General features: G+C 38.3%; 1 protein-coding gene across 5 annotated transcripts in view; it reads left to right on the top strand.

Annotated features, from left to right (window-relative positions):
* THADA (THADA armadillo repeat containing) overlaps positions 1 to 26,099 on the top strand; it is a 152,811-nt gene continuing 126,712 nt past the window's right edge. For 4 of the 5 annotated variants that reach the window (XR_009485717.1, XM_059841162.1, XM_059841164.1 and 1 more), the window contains exons 1-22: positions 1 to 58; positions 1,337 to 1,432; positions 2,741 to 2,835; positions 3,247 to 3,377; positions 4,125 to 4,273; positions 4,407 to 4,439; positions 4,983 to 5,031; positions 5,905 to 6,095; positions 6,751 to 6,845; positions 7,139 to 7,359; positions 8,318 to 9,009; positions 9,621 to 9,772; positions 9,909 to 10,064; positions 11,220 to 11,342; positions 12,296 to 12,419; positions 13,834 to 13,982; positions 14,830 to 15,040; positions 16,414 to 16,549; positions 16,915 to 17,051; positions 17,458 to 17,616; positions 18,691 to 18,848; positions 23,189 to 23,298. Coding sequence is in view for 4 of the 5 variants with exons in the window: in XM_059841162.1 (XP_059697145.1) it covers positions 1,357 to 1,432; positions 2,741 to 2,835; positions 3,247 to 3,377; positions 4,125 to 4,273; positions 4,407 to 4,439; positions 4,983 to 5,031; positions 5,905 to 6,095; positions 6,751 to 6,845; positions 7,139 to 7,359; positions 8,318 to 9,009; positions 9,621 to 9,772; positions 9,909 to 10,064; positions 11,220 to 11,342; positions 12,296 to 12,419; positions 13,834 to 13,982; positions 14,830 to 15,040; positions 16,414 to 16,549; positions 16,915 to 17,051; positions 17,458 to 17,616; positions 18,691 to 18,848; positions 23,189 to 23,298 (3,347 nt within the window). In the remaining variant the exon portion in view is untranslated. Of the gene's footprint in view, positions 59 to 1,333; positions 1,433 to 2,740; positions 2,836 to 3,246; positions 3,378 to 4,124; positions 4,274 to 4,406; positions 4,440 to 4,982; positions 5,032 to 5,904; positions 6,096 to 6,750; positions 6,846 to 7,138; positions 7,360 to 8,317; positions 9,010 to 9,620; positions 9,773 to 9,908; positions 10,065 to 11,219; positions 11,343 to 12,295; positions 12,420 to 13,833; positions 13,983 to 14,829; positions 15,041 to 16,413; positions 16,550 to 16,914; positions 17,052 to 17,457; positions 17,617 to 18,690; positions 18,849 to 23,188; positions 23,299 to 26,099 lie in introns of all 5 variants that reach the window. The other variant, XM_059841163.1, reaches the window with a different exon arrangement.

Below are 26,099 nucleotides of genomic sequence, written 5' to 3'. Positions count from 1 at the left end.
GGCGGCCGGCACGTGGTGGGGCGTGGAGCGGGCACCGGGAAGGGACGCGGCGCCGCGGGTGAGGGTCTGCTGGGGTAAGGGGCGGGCGGTGTTCCCCCGGTGCTTCCCCTGCCTGCTGCTCTATTTGCAGCCGCTTTCCCGGGCGGGCGCCGCGGCGCGCCGGGTCCTCGCTGCCACCGGGGCGAGGGAGGCCCCGGGCGGGTGCCGGAGGCGGCGTGGCCTGGCCCGGCCGGGCCCGGGGTCCATCCGAGCGCTTGGTGCCGGATGGACCCCTTGCTTGGGCGCGGGGTTGTTCGGGCGGGGAGGGCACGGAGCAGTCGCGGGCAGCGGGGCCCGGCGGCCGCCACCTCTGAGGCCGGGGAGGGCCGGCTCCGGTCTGCTCTGAGCATCCGGAGGCGCGGGGGGCGGCCGCGTTGGGCCCGTAGGTGGGGCGGGATAGGGGATCTGGAGAGCTTCCCAGAGCTCATCGGTGTGTGCAGAGGAGGCGCAGACAAGGCGTGGCCCGGCTCCATTCCGTGGTGCCCGGTGGCAGGACAGGGGGCCGTGGGTTCGGACTGAAACACGGCGGGTCTCTGAGAGCATCGGAAGCGTTCGGTGTGGAGTGGAGGTGGCCGAGCACTGGCACAGGTGGGCCAGAGAAGCTCCTGTGGAGTCTCCATCCATGGGAACATTCGAAAGATACATGGACATGGGCCTGGGTAGCTGGCTTCAAGTGGCACAGCTTTAGCAGGAGGTTGGTCCGGATGAGCTCCAAAGTCCCCTTTCGACCTCAGCTGTTCCATGATGAGGTGCTTTCACCTCAGTGACACTGTGGTACATACTAAATATCCATTGGTATTCAAAAGATAACTTGCTATTTGCAACATCCATAATAGCAGAGCTGTTTGGTTTGCTGTGCAGTTCTTATTTGACCTTAATACAAGCTGAACGAGTTTTGAACAGCAAAACTGAGCAAGGGAGGTTTTGTGGCATTAATTCCTTGCTTCTGTAAGATGTTTCCAAACGGTGATCCAGCGTCGTGCCACAGACTATGTAACAGGTGCACTGAAAACTCAGACAGTATGACATGTATACAGCAATTCCCCTTTTCTGTTGTTTCCATTTTGCATGGTGAAGATTGGGTGAATTTTGGATGAAATGGTGGAGATAGCTGAAGTTGTTAAAATCAGAGAGCTGTTTCTTTGACAGAAATTGCTCAGATAATGCAACAAACATTTCAAGACAGTAGGACAGTGAGAAGACTGTTATTGTAGGAAATGTTTGTAATTATGTTTTTAAAACCATGTGACCTGTTGTTTTGATTTTCTGTTTTGTTTGTTATTTGTTTTTTAAGCAGGCATTTCTTAATCAGCTAAAATGGTTTTAAAGAAGAAGAAGGAAATTCAGGTGGATGCATTCTTTCTTGATCATCATCAGCTTGAAAAACTTCAGAGTAAGTAGGGTGCTTTTTTTTTTCCTGAACTAATGTATTTCTCTTGCCTTTGAGTAGTTACTGAAATTGATCTGTTTTTTTGCTTGTTATGTTTTATTTCTAGTGGTTTTGTTTTGTGAGTTTTAGGTGTGTTTGCTCTGCTGTGGTTTGTTTTATTCTGTAATGACAATGACTTCTTACCTTGGCAGAGTCAAAAAAATCCCTTAGAGCATTGTGGCTTTGATTTGAAAACTTTTTACTTTGTTTTATCTGTGGTGTGAAGGTAGTAGAAGGTCCTATTTGTAATCTTACTTGCAGGCCTGTAATTCAGTGGTATCTGATGTGTTAGCCTTAATATGTGGGATAACACTGAATTTCCAAGAGTCACAGAATGATTGAGGTTGGAAGAGTTCTCTGGAGGTCACTTTTCCAGTCTTTGTGTTTTCTGTAGTTAATTTGTTTTAAACCTACTGTTCAAATGGTGCTTTCTTTTGTGGGGATTTTTTTTTTGTTTGATAAGGGAAGCTTCCAGTGATATTTACTATAAAAAAAACTGAAAATGAAGTAATACAAGATTTATATACCAAAGTTACTATGAGGGAGCACTGGTGAGGTCCCACCTGGATTGCTGATCCTGTTCTTGGCTTCCCAGTGCAAGAGTAATATGGACATGCTGTAGAGACTCTGGCTAAGATGATGAAGGGTCTGGAGCATCCCTCCTATGAGGAAAGGCTGAGAGAGCTGGGACTCTTTGGCCTGGTGAGGAGAAGGCTCAGGGGGATCTTAGCAATGTGTAAAAAATACCTGAAGGAGGGAGGACATATGGGAGACAGAGCCAGGATTTCTTCTGTGCTGAATAGTGACAGGAAGGCATGGACACAAACTGAAACACTAAAGATTCCCTCTAAACATTTATTTTAATGTGAAGGGAAACACTTTTTAATTTGGGGGTGACTGAGGACAGGCACAGCTTCAGTACAGAAGTTGGGGAGTCTCCAGCCTTGGAGGAATTCCAAAGCCACCTGGCCATGGTCCTGGGCAGCCAGCTCCAGGTGAACATATTTGAGCAGTGGGCTTGGACCAGATGACCCCCAGATGTCCCTTGCCACTGTGTTCCAATGAAACTGATATTTTACATTTCTTAGGAAACAAAAAAAGTGTTAAGGTGTTGTTAGGGGACTTAAAGGGTTTGTGGCACTAATGGGTTTACTGGAACTGGAAAAAACCCTAAGAATCAAGCAATCATTTCTTCTTCCTATAAATTATGTGTTATTCATACTGCTTATTGTAATTTTTTTTTAAATAAAGATCCTCTTCTTCCAAATGTAGGGTTTTCAAAGGCTGAAGAGCAAAATCTGGCATCTCTGCTTGTGCACTGTGCAGAGCTGAGAAATGGCATCCAGCAGATCCAGTGTATTAAACAGGTAGAGTTTCACTGTTGTTAGTGTGGCTTTTGGTAACTGAGAGTGTGTCCTGTGCACTGTTAATGGCAAATACAGCTCTAAAATAAACTTCTCATGTATTCTATGTTCCTAGAAACACAGGAAAAGCTGTTGCACACGCATCAGGTGGAAATGTAGTTCTAGTACTTAATTAGCAGGGGCCACAGTTACTGAAAATAGTGCAAGGCAAGTGACACCAGGTTTACTATTTTGTATGGGGTTTTTTTGTTTTTAGAGGTGTTCTTGGAACATTATTTGAACTTGAAACTCAAGGGGAAATGGTAAAGAGGGAGACAGTTTTGCACCATATGCTTGGATAAAAGGGAAGTCTGCCACTGTTAAAAATGGTATATCCAGAGCTTTTTTGTTCATCATGTGTTCTTTTGATTATAGATGATGCCATTGGTGAAGCAGATGGATCAGAACTCTGCAGGTGATCCCATGGTTAAAGCTTGTTTGGATGTTTTGGGAGAGATGTATTTTTCACTGGGTGCAAAGAATCCTTTGAAGAAAGTATTAGCAAGGTAAAAGATTGAGTAGTTAGCCTTTATTTTTTTTTTAATGTTTTCCTTATCTCTAAGTCAGTAATTTGTCATTCACTGTAAATTGCTGTAACTTAATTGCTGAAATTTTGCACTACTTAATATGTGCACATGTACTGTTTTCTTTCTAAGTTAAAAATCTTAATTATAAATAACATATCATTGGATAAATAACTTCAAAGTGAAGCATTGTTTTGGCCTATTTAATTATTGGAAAGACAACATAGTGGGTAATTAGCAGTTTGAACTTTAAAATCCAATGTTAGAATAGAAATTTAAAATACAAAATCTCAGCTTTGTCAACAGATGATGATTCAGAGGAATCCTAACTAAATTGTGGTTTCTTGTGCCTATTTTTATTGCAATATTTTTTTATTGCACAATTATTGCTGTATTTCTTTATTGATTTTTTTTTTTTTTTATAGCCTCAGCATTTTTTTTAAGATCTGGTGCTGAGCTGCCTTCCTTTCTTTGTCTGAAAACATTCACTGTCCCACTGAGATGCAGGGCTTCCATCCTGGATTTGGTTGCAGCTACCCCAAAGCTGTGTACCCCTCTGACAGGTTTTCTAGCTGCAAACTGAGAATGTGCGTATTAATTTTGAAACAGATGATGTTTTCATGCAGGAAGAAATATCTGTGTATTGGAGTTCTAGCTGGCATGGATTTTGGTGGATGTTACAACACCTAAGGAAAACCAAACTAAATGTGCTGTTTCTTCATGTTGCAGTTCACTGAATGGTCTTCCTGGACATTTGATGGTGCCAGCTGTGCAAAGCTTTGTGTGCTGCCTTCAGGAAGAGCTGAAAACCACAGATGTGTATTTGTACAGAAAAGTGCTGGACAACCTTGCTTCCTGTATGGAGGACTTCAGCTTAGGTCCAGTGACATTGAATGTTCTGGTTAAATTTGCTCAGCACTGGTGCCACACCTGATAGTAATATTTGCAGTTATGTAAAATAGATAGTGCTGGCTAGTACTCAGTACTTAAAATATATTTTCTTTCCTCTAGGTAGAGCCTGTATTAAGAACTTGTTTGAAGAAGGTAAAGTCACATTTATAGGAAAATATACTTCACTGCAGGTTACTGGGGGAGGGGTGTGTGTGGAGAAGTGATGTGAAGCAGGCATGAAGATCTAAGAGATCTGAATTCCTCCTGGGTAATTTTCAATAAACTAGTATTCTTGCATGGTACTTTTTTGTGAAAGGCAAGACTGATTCATACCTTTAATTTCCATGGGTCAGTTTTGCTTTACTGGGCAACCCTGATACAAATCTGAGTACCAGTGAGCAATTGTTGTAGGGGGAGTCAATGTCTCACAGGATTAGGCCAAGTGGATTGGAAGCTTGTTTTGTACCAGGTTGTTGCAAAACAGTTTGAGATTTTATTTTAGCATTGCTTTTGTTTGTCTGTGTGGCAGTACCAGTTTAATTTGTTGGTGGGATGGAAGAATTACCACTGTATGGGTAACTGTTCATTGTAGCTGGGAATGTGTGATGTATTGAGATGTATGTGTGATTGCTTTGCTGGAAATTTTCTGTTCTGTTTCTCTTGTAAGTATATTTATACCATAATTATTTTCACTAGTTCTTCAGTTTCTGCAGAAGTTGCTGCTTGACATACAGGAAGAAAACAGGCAAGTGAATTCAAGAGAAGTTCTGTTTTATCTGGTTTTATTTCACTCTTGCAAGATAGTTTGGTTTAAAATATCACTTTGGTAGCCATACGTTGATGAAAGATGGAAATATCATTTTACAGTGATGCAGATTTTAAATAAATACTAGTGCTTTTCTTTTGTGGCAATATGATAATATAAGAGAGGTAAAGCACTGATACTGTTAGAGCTTCTGCTAAGGGAGTTCTTTGAGTTATGGTTTTGCTATCTGAATTGTGACTAAACAGTGTAATTAATAGATGTAAAATTCAGGTAGAGTAAAACTCTTTCATGTTCCATGAGGGTTCATTTCAGTATTGATATACTTGACATTTTCCAACATTTCATTAAGTGAGGCGGCTTCATTGTAGTCTCTGATTCTGAACTGAGAGGAGAAGGGCACTTAATGAAGTGTTTGGTGCACTGAAAGTTTAGATATTTTCTGCCTTCATGTTAGAAGAAAGTCAAATCACAGAAATGTCCTTCATACGTGGAGGAACTACTTGAAAAATTATAAAACAGCAGCACTACTTTCTGTTGGCCTTTTTGGAAAGTTTCTGGAAAAGTTCAGCTCTGCTCAGGCAGAATCACATGAATGAAAGTTTGTCACAGGAACCTGCAGAAAATGCAGCACAATTTGTCATTTTTGTTTGTTAACTTCATTTTAACAAACTACCCTTGAATCTGCTTCTTGTTTTCCTGTAGTTACATATCTGATCAACTCAAGCAATACGTTAGTTTTTACTAGTAATTCTATTTAAAGCTGTCAGAATGTGGTTTTCTGGGGATGGTGAAGAATGGTTTTAATTTTTTTTTTGTGTGCTTTCTTGTCTCTTTTTTTTTTTCACCCCACAGAAAGAATCATGGAAATCGTATTGTTCAGACTCAGCTGATGCACGATTTACTGATAGCCATTAAAGTTTCAATGATGCTTATACAGAAATTGCAAGAAAATATCCAGGGAAGTCTTTGGAAACACAGCGAATCTTTTGTTTGGCAAAGTTTGAGCAGTTTACTGAAAAGTTGCACAAACTTCCTAATGGATGGTAAGTTTAATAACATTAAAACTCTAATATTTTCATTAACTTGTGTTCTTTGTAGTAAGCAACCTGTAGGTATAAAAACTTAGTTTAGCTTGCATGGAAATTGAACTACTGAGATTAATGGGAGTAGGAGCAGTAGTTGGGTTTTTGGTGAGCTATGATTTGTAGATGGCTGTTTTAGAGTGTGCAGTTTAACTTGTCCCACTACAAATACCAAGATTAATGCTATTATTAATAATTCAAAAACTAACAGAAATGCTTTTGGGAGTCACCAAATGTCTGTGCCTACCAGAAATATCTACACCTCCATGAAATAATGCTGTCAGAACTATTTATGGGCACATCATAACTGATAGTGTTTTCTTCTCATACAGACATTTTTATGTAGTAGAATTTAACATGTCAGTAGTCTCTGCCACAGCCCTCCTTGCCTTAGTGGGCAGTCCTGTGATTTCTGTTAAAGATATTAGCAGCTTCTTATTACACTGGAGGGTAAAGTTATTAATATTTGCTATCCAGATGGGCACTACAGATTTGTGATGATATAACTAACTACAAGTAGCCTAGCAAAATTCAATGCCATATTTTGTAATTTTGCCACACAGTTCTAGCCCACAGTGTTTGCTGCATTCTAATGTACAATATCTCTGCTGTGTAGCAACGCTCCTGCAGACTGTTCAGACTACCTCAGGACTGGCTGTTATTCTCTTCACCAGAGCTATGTATGAGCCAGTTGAGGAATTACCTTCATTGGTAAGTGTATTTCTTAGCTGAAGACTGTGCAGTATCATGGTGCTGTTACCCTGTGCTATCAGTGTTGTCTGGAGGCTTTGCTGATGCAGATACCAGGGCTTGCCAGCCTCTCTATCAGTCCTTAGCTGGAGTATAATCCTTTCTTCTCTCCTTGCTATGTGAAGTAGTAAGACTTGGATTTGGAATTTGACAAACACTATTTACAAGAAATCTTTTCAGATCTTCTAAGCTATGCACAAACCAGGTTTTCTGCTGTGCTGAGGTGCTGTAACGGGTGTGTTTTGGTGTTCCAGATCAGTGGCTTGCTCCTTGGGACAGTGGAACACTCAGGTGTGCCAGCGTGGTTTGTGAGAAACTGTGGGGTTCTGTGCACGGCAGAGCTCCCGGGCCCGGTCCTGCTCTTCATTTGTCATGGAGCACTGGCTATGCTGGATTGGAAAAATGGCAGCATGGGTGAAAATGGAGAGAAACTGTTGTTAGATATTGCATCAGTCTTGTTTTCATTGAGTTCAGAGTAAGTTTGTGTTCTAATCTGTATTGTCTCATGTTTGGGAGAAGAGGTTTATCTTTCTAATTCTATTTTTGCATGACTCCTGTGGTTCTGGTGGAATATCTCTGATGTTTTAAGTGTAATGATACTGGGTTTTGTCACAAATCATGCAATCTTTTTAATGTATTCATAAAAACTCTAAGTTTGAAAAATTTAATGATGTTGCATGTGTAGTTCTAAGTTTCAGGTCTTTTCTGCATGCTAAAATTTTGTTTTCTAACATGAATGGGATAAATTTATCAATTCCCTTATGGTAAGGTGTGTCAGTATCAGTTCTTATACAGACAAATAAACTTCAGTTTCAGGACATCATGTCCTCTCCTTCTGAAAGTTCAGAGGAAAGCAAATTGTGCCAGTGTGTGGAATACTTGAAGTAATATGAGTTTTAGTAGTTTTTTTTTCTGGCTGATTGCATCTAAGGGCCCACCAGCACTATTGGGTTGGAGATTAAAATGTGTATTCAGTTCAACCTTTGATTGTGCCTTGGAGATCAGTTTTGTGATCTTGTTTTGGCACATAGGATACTCAGTTCTAATGGTTTTATATGCCAATGAAAATTTTTCCTTACATTTTCAAGAAGCATGCAACAACGTAATGCTGCTCAAATGTTAGCAGGTGTATAGTATTTTTTTTTTTGTTTTATTGTTGTGGGGCTTGTATGGTTTCTTTTCCCTATTGTCAGGGGGTTTAGCTGCAACCACTTAATAGCACATCAGGTAACTAAGCATGTACTTGGCAACATCCAGCTGATCACTTCTGTGTTCGTTCCTTTTCCTCCAAGGATGGGTTGGGTCTCCTAATCTGTTTTCTTGTAAGGTAAATGCATTTGATGAATAGTTATTCTGAAATACAAAATGTATTTTTTTAAAAATACTGATAAATGAAGGTAATGAATTTTTTTTGTGTTTGTTCTTTTTAAAAGGTTAAAAGAATCCAGTGTGGCAACATCTTTGTCTAGAATCCTTGTTATTTGGACTAATTCAGCACTGGCTGCCCTTGTTTCAGGCTCTCCAGATCTAAAAATCAAACTTAATGGGAACTCTGATACAATTGGGAAGCTGCTGGAATACATTTATACACACTGGGACCACCCTCTGGATGCCATCAGACACCAAACCAAATTGATTTTCAAGAATCTTCTTCAGATACACCAAACCACGATTGCTGGATCCAATGGAAAATCAGATCCATTCTTTGCAAGGTTGATAAAGCATTTACTGAGCTTGGATTGGCATGTAAAAGGGAAATATGCTTCTCTTGGCTCTCTGGTGGAATGTGTGGGCACTGAAAGTATACTGCAGTTGGACAGAACAATTCCAGTGCAAATCCTGGATGTGATGAGTGATCAGTCTCTTGCACCTTACGCTAGTGATCTTCTGGAAACCATGTTTACAAATCACAAGGCCCGTTTTACTTCCAGTTTTCAGGAAGGCACCTGGATTGACCAGTGGCACAACGTCTGGGTTTCTCCTCTTCTTGTAATACTGTGTGAAGGGAACCATGACCAAACTACTTATATAATAGATTACTATTTACCAAAATTGCTCAAATGTAACCCTGACAGTTTGAGCTACATGATAAGAATTCTTCAGGCCTCTGCAGATGCTAATCTGGGTAAGAAAATAAACTTTGTATTTGTAATTATGATTGGATTAAAAAAAAATCTTAAACCATGTGATTTCTGGTCTATTATTATTGTTAGAATTAATTTGGGAGAAAAATTCCAGTTGCTTATTATTGCTATTAGTATTTCAAGGTGAAAGTCATAATAATTTTAAGTGTCTCCGTGCCATGAGCAAAATCCTTCTGTAGGTGCCTTATGGTGCCTATGGTTCTCTTTACCAGGGTTTGTTAGATTTCTGTATTTTCTCCTACTACTTTTCTTTTATTTCTTACACAGGTGTGTCCAGTAACACATTGCTTTTTCTTGTAGATATGTGGATACAAGATTTATGATTCTCTTGTTTTTAAGTAGTGTGACTCTAAAATAATGGCTTGTGAGACCTCACAAGGTCTTTTTGTCATATGACACCTTTGAGATTAAGCTTTTTGGGATTTAGAACTGCTTTAATCTATAGCAGCACTATCTTTTGGGATATATGGAGTAGAAATAAAAGGGGGTGGGTCAAGTGTTGAAAGTATTGGGAGTTTCTGATGAGCACTGCAAATAGTACATTCCTTGTGTTAATCAAATAGTAATTATTACTGGTTTTCGTTTTCTTTAGGCTCTTGCAGTACTAGAGGAGCTCTTGGAGCATTAATGGCATGCTTGAGAACTGCCAGGGCCCATGGACATCTGGAACTTTCAAATATCATGAGCAGTGGTCTTGTATCCACTGAGTATATAAAACAGGGTCTAGTTCATCAGCACAGCCAGGTAAAGGGGCAACCATTTATGTATCCTTTAAATTAGAATAATTGCTTTGATCCCGATTACTGTGTTAGTGTTGTATTAAAGGTGTTATCATAGGTGTCAGTAACTCTTTTGTGGTGAACTTTTAAATATCTTTCAGGTTTGCATTGATGCTTTAGGTTTACTCTGTGAAACCCATCGTACTACAGAAATTGTGTCTCTGGAAGAAATGCAACTAATTCAATTTTTTATGATGTACAACTTGAACAACCAATCTCCTTCTGTAAGACAACAGATTGTTTCTCTGCTGAGAAAGGTAATTTCAAACTATGAGCAGTGTCTAACGTGCCTCTTATGTTAGTTATAACACCATTTTAAAAGAGTGAGTATGTTATGAAGCTGCTCATTGGAAAGAGTAGAAGCTCTAAGGCCAGGAGTATGCTTTATGTATTTCCCAACTGAATGGTGTTAAGTTGCAACAGGCAAGGATAGCTTAAACAAAATATTAAGTGGCAGAGGCAGGGTAACTTCATAGGTGGTGGTGGGTGTTGCTTGACCTGCCAGCTCATCTGCACACTTTGCCAGTAGCAAAGCAATGTGCTCTGGAGTCAGCAGTGAAGCTTGTGTTGCCTTTGCTGGGGCCTAAAGCTGTTCTTACATGGACTTGTCACACCTCAGGCAAATTCAGTCACTTCATCACCCTCAGAAACCTGACCTGGAAAACAAAGTAGAAGAATATTCACTATGATGTGGCTGTGCCATTACAGTCTGCAGGTGAATGAGTCTCTCTACCTGGTGGAAGTTGCCAAGGTCACGTATAGCTCATGGTAGAAGGACGGGGATAAAATGAGGAACCACGTAGGTATAAAGAACATCTTGGAAAATTTTTATGGCAAAAGAAGGCTGTGTGGAAGGAGAAAACTAATTTGAGAAGGGAGAAAAATGAGGGAGTCAGTTTGGCAAAACCAAAAGAGAAATCCCATCTCTTTCTTTTCTTACCTGGTGCAGACTGAGGAGCATGAAATGGAAAAGTCGTGCTAGATGGGTGTGTGATAAGAAAGGAAATACTACTTATGGATAGTAAAAGAGGTGGAGGAAGCACTTCTGAAGAGAGTCAAACTCTAAGGGACACTGAGGCTGTAGAAATTATCTGTATTGAGTTGTTTTTATAGATGAACACAGTTCCACAGAAAATGAGGCAGGAGGAGAAGGCTTGACATGAATTTAAGGAGGGAGATGGAAGAAGGTTTTGGAGGTGTAAAGGGAGGAGAGAAGAAATTGGTCACAAGAGAGGTGGGAAGCAAAACCCTGGATTTGGAATGGAGAGGGAAGGATCTGTTCTGTTATGCTGTATGCCAACTTCCAGAAGATTACAAGCAGTGTGATTTGGAAAACAAGCTGAAAATCTGCCTTTCCCTGATTTCAATGTCAATGATTCTTGTCTCACCTATGTTTTCTTTAATTTTAAAAGTTATTTTGCAGGATACAAGAAAGTTCTCAAGTGCTTTATAAATTGGAGCAAAATAAAACCAAGCAAGAGTTAGTTGAGAAGTCAACTAAAATACCTCCTTTGAGGATTTTGCAGCAATACAAAGTAAGTAGACTGCTAGAGATGCAGCTAATACAGGTGGATTAGCATTTCTGAGAGTTCATTGTTCCTGAACACCACTGGGTAAGTTAGGCACTCTGTGTGTGTGTGTGTGTGTGTGTGTGTGTGTGTTAGGCAATAATGCAGTGCAGAAGGAAAAAAACCTGTAAATCCAAACAGAGCTGGGGAGCTTGTCCACTCTGATGCACTTGTGCAAGTTTATTTTGACTAAATATGCTGTTGTTGATGAACTGAATGCCCATTGGTATTTTGAGGGTGCCTTGGTAAATTTTGTTTGAAACCAGTAAAGGATATTTTATGAGGAATTGCTCTGTGATGTGCATGGATACAGCAGTAATGGAGGAACAGCTGGAGATGTACCCTCATTCCAAAAAAAAAAAAAAAAAATTGAAAAAAAAATTGGGCAAATGTCCTGTCATCTGTTGGCCATTTAGTAGTGAGCTTTAAATGATGTGTGTTACTGGGACTTAAAATAGAGATCAGTTGAGCTTCAGTCTTTTTCTAGGTCTCCAGAATAATCAGTGAGTGAGGGAATGAATGACAAGAGCTTCAGCATGAAGACTTCTTTTGTATTTGTCCTTTTTATCCAATTTAAAGGCTCACATCGTCAGTATCTTAGTGCCAGTCTGTTCCTTGAGTTCTGCTTTTCTTGGTCAGCTAATTTTCAGGATTAGATACAATGGGTGTCTTTTTGTGGGCCTGAGGAAAGGAAACTGTTGTATTTAAAAACCCAAATGATTGTCCAGCCTTCACTGTACTCTAAGAAACAAGAAACTGTCTTCATTGTGAATGTTGGCTTCCCGTTTTTCTAAAATTAACTCTAAAGTCATAATTTTTGGGGTAAAGCAGAATGTTCTGAGTTCAGTTACTTAGGCTTTTCTTTGTAGGGCAGCAAGTAAACAGTCTTAATTTTTTTCCTGCAATTTTTTTTTCCCCAGGATTTCATGTCATCTGTATGTGCCAGACTTTTTGAAGTATTGTTTCCTGGTTCATCACACCCAACCAGGTTTTGTGCACTAAGTATTTTGGAATCAATAGCAGAAATATTTTCTGTTCCAAAAGGTAAGAATTCTAATTTATAGACTTTAATAGACTGTAGGAATGGAAGGTATTGAAGAAGTGTCTTTTATGCCAGCTTGTCAGTTTCTGTCAAAGTAAAAGGGTATCCTTAGTCCTTTATTTCTATGGCATTTTCTGGATTGCTTTTGTTTTACTTCAAGGGAGGATGGTAAGTTTTTTTGGAAAAAGGAATATTGAAGTAAATGCTAATACTTGCCTGTTTCATGTCTTCTGTAAATTTGGATTTTATTGCATAGCCTGTTTTTTAGGAAGGCTTATTTTTTTATTATGAGGAAAACTTCTGGACAAGTGTCCATGTATTTGGTAACTTCACTTCTTTTTCCTTTAACATATATCTTGATTGCTCAAAATGCTGAATTCACAAAAACTCTTGACTGAAAAATATTGTATATCCTCCTGATACTATGCTAAATATGCTAAATAAAAAACAGTTTTATTGTCCAGTTAATGATGATGTGCTGGTGTTATTTTAAATTTTCTTAATGATTTTATGGCAGTCTTAATTCAATAAGTATTTAGGGCTTTGGAGTATTGATATTCTTGTTAAATGTTGTCTCTGGATCACATGATCAACATAAAAATGTGTTTCAGTCCTAAACGAACCTTTTCTTTAAAGAAGAAATTAGTTGTCTAATATTTAAGTTGATTTTGAGAGGGAATAAAATTGCCATCTTGTTAAATAATTTTTCAAAACCCCTTGGTAAATGAACACATTAATGTTATTATTATGAGTATGTAGTATATTATTATTGCTTTTTTTAAAAATAGAAAGTTATCCTCAGTTGTTTATAATAGCAGCTGAGGATTTTATAAATTGGACTTTACTTCTATAAAGGCAATTCAGCTGTCGTATTCTGTGCTGAATTATGGTGCAGTTGTTTGCATCCTAAAATTTCTGCTTTCTTTGCAGCATTAAGTCACCAGAATTCACAACTCATTTATATCTAAATTAAAACCAAAAGAAATTGTAATGGCTTACATTTTAAGGGATTATTCCTATGACAAAATAACTCAAAACACCAAGTGCCAAAACATACTGAAGCTTTCAACCTCTTTTTTGAAAGGAATTATTTTCTAATATTACATACTTACAGAAAGAGTTTTTAAGCAAAACTAAAAGATTTTTTTAATGCTGAATTGAAAGAGAGTAAATGGGATTCTGTTTTTGGTAGTAAGTTATTTTCTGTATTACAAAGAGTAATTTTAAAAAATAAGGTAAGCCTTTTTTATTCTTAACAATGGTAAATGTGGTATTTTAAAACCTATTAAGAGAAATAATAATAATTTGGCTAAAATTTAATGCTTCTTCTAGTATAGCAAAGCAGAATGTGAAGAGAATGCTTATTCTGGAAAGAGTTACAGCACAATTATCTAAGGCATTAATTTCTTTGAACAGGCCAGGCACAAGTTTTCCAGTTGGATCAGGAGATGGATTCTGCTCGTGTCCAAACTCTGATCCAGTGTTTTGCCAGTACTTTTGAGGAAGTAAAAATTCTGGCATTTAGACTTCTGATGAAACTACGTGATGTTGCGTTGAATTTACAGGTATGAACTTGGAAGAGTTTAGAGGGAGTAATTTTGTGGAACATAAATGTTCTGTAGTACACCAGGTGCTTGCGTTAGGTACACAGCAGGAATCCTGAACCTTAGAAGCCAGTCCAAGTTGCCTGCAGCAGTGTTCATCACTAATACCTTCTGTATAATTTATACAGCTTCTGCCCTTACCTAAGGAGGCTTGTTTCACTACAGGTTGAAGGAGTTTGGGAAGTTCTTTGGGTGTGACTGAACTATCAGAGAAACAGTTAATGCAAGCTCTTGGCTTAGCTCTGACTTCTCTTTCTAAATGATTGAGGCATTTTGACTTGGTTACTCTTGTACTTTAGGAAATTCAGCTCCATGTTTCCTTTCCTTTCTGGTTGGTCTCAGGTTTCATTATCTGATTGGTTTCTTTGATTTCTCACAAATTTTGCCCTTTAAATTTTCATCAAGTTATCACAAACAAACAGTATAGATTCTTTTTAAAATTCATTAGTACAGATGAACAAATACTGCTACCAAATAAACTGTGCTTCTCTTTAATGTCCATTAGCAGATAAAACACATTAATTTGAAAAAAAAAATTTCCTGTGAGGTGCAGTGTAATTGAACACTGCTTTATAAATGGCTGTCCCCATCCTCAATGTCTTTGTAATTGTATCCTTGCTCAATACATGCACATGCATGTTTTGAGTGTAAGGTCATCAGTGCACAAAACAAGTGTTTCTTAAGAAATATGTACCCACCAACTTAATTAAAAGCAGGTTCTCAGATTCCAGGGTGGTAAGAAGCTTAATCAAATCAATCTGGAAACTCAATTAAATGAGCAATATTACTGCTTTGGTTTTTTTTTCAGGGTTCTGAAAATCTAGATCTTCTGTTCCAAGCAGCAATTGATCTTAGCACAAGCACCAAGCCATATGATTGTGTCACTGCTTCATATTTGTTGAACTTTTTAGTATATCACAAAGGACTGCAGCACATTTGTTTAGGAAAATGGCTTGAGCATAACCCCCAGCTGGATGAAAACACTTCAGTGAGTACAGTGGAGAAGAACACTTTGGCAGGTAAGATTTTGGGGGAAAGTTTTTTTTATATTTGTTGAAAGGTTGCTGCTTTTCAATAAGGCTTTTGGTAGGAGGCTTAGTAAGAGAGGCTTACTTCTAACAGGATTTTAAATATATTGTATTTGGCTGTTAAGAAGCCATGTTCTTAAGTAAGATCTCCATCTAGTCCTGTTTGTGTTGAGGCTGTTGAATATTCTTGTTAAGATGGCTTTTGTCATTATTTTGACCAGTGACATTTGAAAGTGCTGTGGAGACCCAAGCAGTGAGCCTGGTGAAGTTGAGTGCAGAAAGTGCAGGGAAGAGCCCTCTGCTTCCCCTAAGAGCTCACTCACCCAGGAGGAAGGCAGCTGTAGTTGGTCTGTCTTTGTTTCAGTACTTGATGTTTGCAATGCTGCCCCTTGGAGCTCTGTTCACCTGGCCTAATTTTTCTGTGTGATTTGCAGTCCTGTGAATACACATCCACAGTAATGAGGCTTTATTGACTTACAGAATATTTTTGTTTGGTTTAGTGCCCCTTGATGCAAGATGACAGGGCTCTAGGTCTGGCAGATTTGGCAAATTTGTTAACCAAGCTTTCTCTATCTTAAGTAATCTTCAGTGGAACTAAAATACTTACGTTCATTATTTGTAATAAAACATTTTACATAATTTGCAGTAAACTCACTATTCTATACTTTTTTGTTCCATTCTTGGCTTCTCTACAGATGCCTGTTAATCCTTTCTTGATATGCAGTGAAATAACAATTTTGAGACATGGTTGTTGTTGCCATAAGTGAAGGAAATGTGTGGGTAACCTCATGTCTCACTGCTCTGGGGCATCTGCTGCTGGTGGTGATCCAGGGTTCCTTGTTAGGATCTGTAATTTGTTCTGATTCTGGCACTGAGATGTCACAAGCTATAAACAGAAATAAAATAGGCACATGTATCCTTAAATTGGTCAGGTTGTTTAGTGGAAAACATGAAGTTGAAATGTATAATTGTGAACTTTGTATCTTTAATATTCTGCTGTACTCATCATTGTATTAATGTGGCTGTAAGGGTGTGAAGTCTGACTAGCAGTAAGGAGTAGGTAACTCCTTGTGACTTCATCATGAGCTGTGGGATTGTCCCTGAGCATAGGATGTGGGTTGTGGTTCAGAGAGACAGATTAAATTGACTATAACAAATATTGCTGGAGTTTAGGTCACTGAAAATCAATGGTAACATATATTTCAATGACAAAAGAGGGATGAGTATAATAATGGAAATTGCTGTGCAAATTCCATTCAATTGTTGTGTACACAGGTTTCATTTCTGTTTCTTAAAGCAGACTTGTTTCTTAGAAAATCAGTATATGAATGTTCAGTGTAAATCTGTGCTTTAAAATATTTTAGTTATCAAGCTTTTGTTGGTGAATGTTGAAGAAGAAATATTCCAAGCCAAGAAGTCTCTGCTTCAAGCAGCAGCATCATTCCCCATGTATGGGAGAGTGCACTGTATAACTGGGGCTTTGCAGCAATTACCCTTCAAGTAAGTGAAACATTCTAAATAAGTTGTAACTCCATATTTTAAGGAAAACATACTAAATGGAAAGCTCTAACTCCATGTTTAAGTGCAGTGGAAGAGCTGTTAAGGAGAATAGAAAATAGTGCAGTATTATTTATAAGGAAACCCAGTACCTGTGGCTTTTAGAACTCTTGCTGGCTGCTGCAGTGTTTGATACTTCCTTTGTATGTGGGAAACTCAGCCTAAATCTTTCAATCTCTACCCTATTTATAGTTTTCATAAATATTGTTGCAGAAGTGTTTGTAATTTTGGTTCTTTCTTTTAAATATAAAATTGTTATTAATCCATGTTGTGTTTTGGTTGTGATTTTGACTTTTTTTTCCTTTAAGTAACTTGATGCTGGTGTCTGAATGGAAGGAAATAGTGACCAGGCTCATTCTGATGTCATACAGCCTCTCTGCTGTGGTATCACCAGTAGTACAGAGCTCATCACCAGAGGGTCTTATTCCAATGGACAGTGATCCAGGTAAAGAACCAAACAGAATCCCAAGAGAATTATTTTCTAATCTGATGCTCCTGAAGGTCTTGCAGTCATTCAGAACTAGACCAAGCACCTCTCCCTTTCAGCTTCTCATTTTATGTCATAACTTTTGGTCACTCTTTTAATTTCTGATTAAGTTTTCTTGACTTCTTCACTAAAAAATCCACAAACATTTGCAGAATGTATTGTTGCATCTCTTTCAAAACAGGGGGCTGTAAATTCAGTTTTTTTTTCCTTGATCACTCTGATCGCCACAGAACTTTGTGGTTTTTCTTTTTTAATGCTTATAGCTTTCTTCTGTACTTATACACCCAAAATAAATTACATCAGTATAAAGAAATGGAAGTAGAAGACCAAACTATCTTAAATATCCCTCTTCTTTAATGTGCAGAAAGTGCAGATCGCCTGCAGATGATTCTGCAAGAGATACAACCACAGGACACAAATGATTATTTTATGCAAGCAAAAATTCTGAAAGAACACTGCAAAGAAGAATCTGAAAACCTGGCTGAGCAGAGGCCAACGAAAAATACTTGCTTGGAAATGAGAGGTAAATCCAAGGCTGTATAAGTAGTTAAATCAAGGGGATTTTAATAGAAGAGTCATTTTATGTGGATGATCAGTTGGAAATTACTTGCTTGTGTAATGTTTCAGTTCTCACCTGTCAGAAGCTAGTTATCCATGGTCATGGCTTTAAAGACTAATTCACTTCTGGAAGATTGAGTTAATCTCTCTTAAGACACAAGTGAAAATTAGTTATTTTGATATTGGCCTAGACTCTTGCCTTAACTGTGCTGGCAGGTAATCCTGAGCACCTTTTCTATCAAGCAATGCTAATGTATTTCTTGTTGAGAAGTGCTACTGTGATTTTCCTGTCCAGTGTATATGAGGCTCGTGGAGACTATGTTCATGCAATACAACTTGCTGCATGAAATTACATAAGCAGAAACTTTAGCTTGAAAGATTCTAGTGGTAAAATGTTAGGTAGTATTTGTCTGTTTTAATGAATAGCAGCTATGAAACTGAACCTTACAGCGATAAAGAAATTGTAAACTTTGGCATCTTTAGTGTGGGCCAGAATAAATGTATAGACTATCCATACATTTTAAAATTTAACAGTTTATGCAAATTTTTGAACTTCCTTTCCCCGGTTGCTTTTATGTTTGAAGTGTGGGGGGGCCCGCATGTTTTCTTTCACGAGGAGAAGGGGTAAACACGTGCAAGTGCCGCAGTGGCCACCAGGTGGCGGCGGCGCGTCACAGACGCTTCTTCCTTCGGGTGGCGCCTGGAGCCCGTCGGGGAGCGATGGATGCGGAATGAGCGCCTGCCTACGGAGGTGCGAGTAAATAGCAGTTGTAGCCGAAAGACCTCTACTCTTTTTATAATAGCACTTCTCTGGTAAAATGTTTATACTGCTGCCTTTTCCAAGTGCAAGAAAGTAAAGCAACTGTTGAGCAGGCGATTAGGGTCAAGAAGATTAAATTATCTTTTGGGCAGGCAACTTTAGAAATTTTTTCATAGTTACTTGTGTTTTGTAAGACGGGCTAAGTGAAGTTTAAATGACACACCTGGATCTGAGAACCCTGAGTTACACTATTGCATTTGTTGTCTTTTTGTTTTTAAGGCAAAGACAGGCAAGTGTGTGATGTCACAGCTCAAATGGTTCTTGTGTGTTGCTGGAGAAGCATGAAGGAAGTATCTCTGCTCTTAGGGACACTGTGTAAACTTTTGCCTTCACAGACTACATCTGAACCTTCAGAGGGGTTGATTACTGTAGAACAGGTAGGGAAATAATTTTTGTAATAAAACTTGGTGGAGGTGAGGCAAAGGCAGTTTTCAGAAATTTTTTTCCTTAAATTTGTGTTCTATTTGGGAAAAGTGCATTTCAATTTCTTTTAATTACCATAATGTAAGGGTTTTCTTTGCTGTACTTGGTTATCAGTCCTGTTTTGATCCAGTGGTATTCAGATCCAGTGGTATCTCTAAGAACAGATAAATGAAGAAGTTATTATACATTACTAAAAAACTCATTAATCCTAATGGTATTGGGTTATTTATGAGATGTGTGATGTGTTTAGGGATACCAGTGCCTTCCTGCCACCCTCCCTGTTGTCTCTTTCTCTCAGGATATATTAGTCACTAATCAAATTGCTAAAAATCTTCTAAACTGACTTCCTATTCAAAGTCTCTTTTGTCTCATTTTGAGCTCTACATATTGGGATTCTGCTTAAAGCCCTTCTTTAATTAGCATCAGAGTCAAGAGTTCTGGAAGTCAAACGTGCTGACTAGTCCTAGTCTTGTCTTCCTCCTGTCCATTGTTATGAATAATTTGTGTGTATTGTGTTTCTATCTTTTTCCTCTGATTTTTTTTTTAATATGAGAGATCAGAAATGTTAATATGCCATCTGGGTCTCTTGCAGAATGTTGAGTTCAGTGTTTGCAAGAAATTAGATTACCACAGGCATTTATTTGGGAAATATTTTGTGTTTATTAAATTTCTGTTTTAATTGATGACCTTTTCATTTACATATGTTTCAACAAAACCAGTTTGCATAGAAGATTGAAATATGAAAGACTAACTATTTTTTAACCTCTTTTTCTTTCCAACAGAAAACTGTTACTTAGTTTTTCCATATGTGTTAGAACTTTACATTTTAAAATACAACACAGTATTATGTACTCCAGATTTTATTTCTTATCTAATGTTGTGGTGCCATGGAAATAGTGTTGGTGTCTTTATTCTTGCATTGTCTCCAGTCCTCATGTTTTCATCTGGTTAACAGCTGTGCTTGCATTGTTGCTGGGGTCTGGAGGGCAGATGAGAGAACAGATATGCATTTCCACCATTATGTTCCTTAATCTGTACCAAGTCACAGAGGAATTGTTTTAAAATGAGTCAGGTCTAACTGCAGCATCTCTGTTTTTGGAAAGCAGACATTGATAGGTGCTCTTTCAGAAATAATACATTATTAAGGAAGAAGTTGGACTTCCATGATCCTTGTGGGTCCCTTCCAGCTCAGGATTTTCTGTGATTCTATAAAGCTACCTTCTTTTTCCTATTGATACCTCTTCAGCTTGTTAGTGCTTCAGATGTCTTCCTGTAAAACAGAAGAATGTTATTGGATGAGAAGTCAGTGTGAAATCCTGATTTTCCTCAGGCTTGCAAGGAAATATACAAAGAAAATTGCGGGCATTTTCTCTGTACTTTTTGTAACTTTGGGTCATTACTGTGTTGTGTACGAAAAAAGGAGGGTTTCATCAGAAATGACAAAAAAATGTCAATATCATAACTGCTAGGGCTTCAGACTTATTAAACACTTATCAGTGTTGACAAATAAGCAAATTGGATTTTGCAGTCTTATACATGTAGAACTTTTCTTCAAGGTTGCCCATTCTTTTCTTAATTTTGGAACTATTGGAAGAGATTTAAGAATACAGAGATGGAAAACTTTTGAGAGAAACCCTGGTCAACTTGCCTTGAGCCAGGCTAAGTAATTGTTGAGAAAAATCTGGTAGCACCTCTTGGCCAGCATGTGCCATGCTGTTGCAAATCTTCCTCTTGTACCATGCTCCACATCTAGGTCAGTAACTGTATGGAATTGTGCCTTAGGGATCAATGCTGTCATAACTTCCTCACCCCAAAGGTCACAGGGAGCATTGAGTTTGCTCACAGTCTTCTAATTGATTGTACCTGCTTTTTTAATTGAGCAGGCAGATGGGAATACAGTGTCCTACAGTGCTGGTGTGCATTAGGAAATGGCACAGCAGAGCTGCTTCCTGCCAGGCAGTGTGGTGCTGGGAGGCTACTCTTTGCAGCAGTAATGCCTCCTGTTGTGCTGTGTACCTGTGGGGGAGAGGTAGGCAGGGAGGCAGCTCCTGCATGATACTTTGTTGTTGTTTGTAGGAAGTTGGGACAACATCAGGTTTGCACTCTCCTTGTCACTTAAGTAGGAGATTTGGCTTATGTGGCAGTCTTCCAAACATCAGCTATTTTTACATGGTGGCCTTGTCTTAAGAAATAATAGACATAGGAAGAGCAGAGTATAGCTGGATGAATCTCTATCCAAATGCTGGAGGAATCTCTCTATCCAAATGCATACTTTTAATTTTCAATCTGATCCTAAAAGTCCAGAGATGGCAGGCTCAGAACTGTGCCTGTTAAAGAAATCAATATAAATAGTATCATGTAACCACCAGAATGACATCTAATAAAGACTCTGTGTGGGGTTTTTTTTTTTTTTTTGTCATATGACATGCAAATCATGAATGCTCCAGGTCTGGAGGAGCATTTAGCTCTTCCTCAAACTCCTGTTTATCTCACCTGGGAAGTTTTAAGACAGTTTTAAGAGATAAGCTTGCCAGAGCTGTGTGCCACAGTGAAAAGAAACAGGAAGCAGAAGTAAAGACTGAGTTGTCCCATGGTTTGTACTAATCTTTTGGAACATCTTGGAGAGAATTTATATCTTGAATACCCAGATTCTTGCCCTCAGCAGCAAGTGTGGCCCTGTACCTTGTTGATTGTTGAATTAATAAAGTTATTGAATTAATAAAGTTGTATTCTAAATTTCTGACCAAGAACTGAGTTAGGGTAGTGCTGTTTCTAGTCTGTGAGTTCAGTTTGATGCAAGCTTCTAGTCAGCGTGCCTGTTGCAAGAAACTCAGAAGTATAAATAGTAAAGTTGGAAGTCATGCAACCAAAATAAAAAAAAAAGCATATGAATTCTAGAAGTGTAAGCATGGTGCTGGGACAGGCTGGGAGATTGATTTACATGTGTATGGATTTCTTGATTTGGTTTTGTTTACACACCTGGAGAATTGCCCTGTCTGTGGGTCAGTTCCTTGTGAACAAAGGGCACTTTTTTTTTGGACTAGAAAGCTGAAATGAAACCCTGTGGCTACATAAGCCACCTTAAAATCTGCTCAGAAATAACTTTTTTAGATATCTCCATATCTCCAGTTATTGTGTGTTTCAAATTAGGTAAGTTTTAGCTTCAGGAAATAATATGTAGATGGTCTCAGATTTATTGTTTTTTAATTATTGCAATCTCATTACTTAACAGGAGGTTGAAAAACCATAAAGGTAGATATGACATTAACTTCCCTGACAGCTAAATTACTTGTCAGGTTATTAAAGTATGAGAGCAATTGTATAAGTAACAGAACAAGCAGAATTTTATAAGCAACTGGATGTGATTTTATGCATATTTTTATATAAAAGGTTTAAAGAAACTTTTACTGGAGAACTTCCAGGAAAAACTCCTGAAGTAAATTTTGCATAAGGGCATTAAGTATGTGCTATGCATTGTAAACAGATTAAGTGGGAAGTTGGATTTAGACATTAAAAGTTGATGAGAATTAAAAAAAAAACCCAACAAAGAAAACAACCTATCCTTTGTGGAATGAGATTGTGTGGATCTGTAAACTTCCAAACAGATTTAAAAACTCTATGTTGTAATAGAGTTCTAGAAAATAAACTATAAGTGAAAGTTTAGATATCACATTTAGAATTTTAATGCTTTTAAAAAGAGCTCACATTCCAACATCATCTTCGTTTTAAAATTGTTTCTAATAGTCAACAGCAATTATGCAGAATTCTGAAATGTTAGAAATTTGTATTTATCTATGTATTACCTAATCTAGTGTAGATTTGTTTCCCTTTGGTACAATTTTTGGAATTTGAATTTCATATCTTAAATATTTTTAAGATTTTTTTTTTCCTGCTGTCATGCTTAATTGGCATTTTCTTTGGGGTTTCTAGCAAGAGTGTAGGCAAACATAAAGTAATATGCATTTGTTTCCCCTGAAAATCAGAGTTGTCCCTTCCTTCTCTTAAAATCTGAGTATGTCCATCACAGACAACCAATTTAATGTCCTTTATATTTTTGGACTTTTTGAAAGAACACAAAACTACCCCCTTAACCTAAAAAAATAAGTATAATATTTGTTATTGTTAAAGTAAGTGGATGTTTATTATAGGACTTCTATTTGCTTTTTGCTTGTAGCAGTGACCCCTCCCACCAGGGGGAGGATTGTTGCTTTGAACTGCAAAATATTTTGCATATGTAAATAAATGATGTGTATGTAATTTCAAATGGCTTAGTAATTTTTTCTTTCTTTTTTAGGTTAAAAATATTGGTGATTACTTTAAACATCATCTGCTGCAATCAAGGCACAGAGGTGCATTTGAATTGGCATATGCTGGCTTCGTGCAACTTACAGAAATGCTTTCCAGGTAGAGGATGGACAACTTACTGTGTTTTTAATACAAGTTTTAACCAATTTTGGCATTGACCCTGAAGTTGAGCTGTGCAGGCAGATCCTTGCTTTCATGTGGATTTTATTTAAGTTTGGTGTAGGCACGATTATGACAGTTACATGATGTCTGTGACTTGAACTACAATACTTATGGTTAGAGATGGTGCTTAGGCATTGAAAAATGATACAGGCATATAATGCTTGCTGCATTTTTCTTCATTTCTGGCATCTTAGTTTCCTGAACAGCTCTTAAAAGCTCTTGAGAAAAGTAGGAGTGTAGAGTTCTTCCATTTCACTCCCCTTTTCTGGTCCTTTATGATAATGTATGCCAGACTTTTTGCTTTAGCCAGGACATTTTCTTGGAAACTTCTATTACCTGTCATGGAGTTGGTTATTGTGACATTTGGAAGACTACCTGACAGTGCATCACAGGGTGTGATATGCACTCTGGCTTTTTTCTTTCTCCTTGTAACTTTATCGTTTCCTAGAAGAACTAAATGAACAGAATTGTCCTGAGGTCTGGGCAAGATCATTGGAATTTCCATTACATGCTTAGCTACTGATTTCAAGTCCTGGTTATGTTTCTTTGTGGTATACAGTGTTTATATCCTATCCACGTTTTAATAAGACAAACTAAAATTTCTAAATTTCTACTTGACTAGGTAGAGTTTGGTGGGTTTTTTTGTTGTTGGGTTTATTTTTTTTTTTTTAATGTGAGAGACCAGTCAGAGTTGCAATTTGAAGTACCTGTATTTTCACACCAATGCTAGGTTAAGGTAGCAATGCTCCCCTTTGGCCCCACCTCAGCCAGTTTGAGGTGCAGATCTGTTTCTCCTTTACTTGATACTGGAAACAGTTTTGGTGCTTTTAGTACAGGCTGGCTGGCTGATCAGGTTCACCGTGTGCCCCCTCAGAAAATCTTCCCAACAGAGCTGAGGCTTGGTCTCTGCTACAGGGGGCTGGGTGAGGCTGCTGCATCTGTGTACCAGCGCTGCTGCAGTAGTGGTATTTGACACGTGGTGGTGTTGACTGTGTGTGCCAGTGGGATGTTAAACTGTTTGCCATGATTCTCTTGGTGATCTCTCTTTCCACGGTAATTATTTTCTTTCAGATGTTAGCAATCTGAGGGATTTCAAATTGGCTTGGGGAGTTTGAGTGCTCACACAACTTTGCTTTACACTTGGTTGTTTTCTCAAAAAGAAAAAAAGAAACTTACTGCTTATCTTCTTGCCTGTCCATATGTTTTATATACACTTACTTTGTTTCCTTTTTTTGTTTCTGCTTTGCCTATAGAGAAAACTCAAACCCTTCTCAGTACACCTATATAATCTGGAAAATTTTGTTTCCTTATTTCCTTATTCCCCTGCATTGGGGTGTTCTTCTATACCATGGAAACTTGGTTCAGGAAGTTCTAAGGTGATGTAAGTTTTCTCCTATCAATGTGAAGAGAAAGTCTGGCCATCAGAGTAATTCAGTTTATTAAAAAAAAAATAACCAACAAATAGACCTTTGACTACCATGAGTCTGTTTGGGAGGAGAAAGGAGGTAATCCAAGCAGGTACAGCCCCACTGGTCTGATCTCAGTCAATATGCAGGACTTTCTTGTAGCAAAGGCAAAGTAAAAAGCAGGGAATAATGGAAAACATAAAACATGCAGTCATTTTACAGCAGACTCACTATTTTTCTTTGATTTTCAGTTTTAAAATTCCTTTTAAAAGCTGAGGCAAATAGACTAGAGCAATATGCCTAGATTTTGGAAAAGTTGGTGATGTGTTTGTTGCCTCTCCTGCTTTCTGCCATTGTATTTAATGGAGGACAATCTACTTAACAGCAGCCTTATGTTAGGTTGAAAAATGAAGAGCCAAGCCCAAGAGAGCTCTGCTTGCCTGAAAATTATTCGAATATTAAGTGAAATGTATGTATCATCCAAAACAAAAGCCCTCCAAAATTAAGGAAGTTTCTTCTTTTGAATTAGCAGATGTCTGTTACAATTTTTTTTGTTATCCATACTGCCTAGCATTTTTAAAGTTAAGATACTTCAAGCAGAGCAAGTGTTCCTTTGGGAAAAAAGATTTATAAGAACTGGAGAGCAGCTCTGTGGATGTACATTCGTTTCAACGAAAGACAATATTTTCCAGGAACTACGGGTCTCAAGGCTTATATTTGTATTTAAAACAAAGGAGAAAGGAGACTGATACCAGAACAGGAAATGACTCTTTGATTTGGTACTCCTGGGATATGAGGAATATTTTGAGACTCTCCTCCAAAAGGGATGAATTAAGTCTCAGTGAATGCAGCTGCCTTGCAGGTCTGTTGATTGTCATGGAGTCTTTCCATGTCCCCTGCTGCAGCTGGGGGCTCCATTCTGCAAGTGAATCTCAGCTGGCCTGCCTCTCTCCATAGCTGAGAGGCTCGTGGGCAGTCTTGAAGCATGTGTGTCAGAATCTGTATTAATTTACTGCTGTGTCCACAAATGCCAGAGGAGAAAGCTTTTGTCGAGGGCGGCTTATGGTAATGTACAGCCTTGCCTGATAGCTTGTTGAACAGGATTGAACTGTAGATGTGCAGAAGCATCCCTGACACTTGAATTTGTTCTTTCTGTAAAACACGGTGAAAAATCTGTCACTAAGACTGTGCCAGGCATTTATGAATGACTCCAGCTGAACATAGTTCTTCACTTATTTCTAGCCAAGCTCCTTTTTAAAGACTTTTTGCTGCAGTGTCTTTAACTGACCTTGCTTTTAGCTGTACAACCCTTAAACACCAGTCCTTATAAGA

This window comes from Haemorhous mexicanus, chromosome 3, assembly GCF_027477595.1.
Source record: "Haemorhous mexicanus isolate bHaeMex1 chromosome 3, bHaeMex1.pri, whole genome shotgun sequence".
Taxonomy (NCBI): Eukaryota; Metazoa; Chordata; class Aves; order Passeriformes; family Fringillidae; genus Haemorhous; species Haemorhous mexicanus.
This window is presented reverse-complemented; position numbering and strand designations above follow the sequence as displayed.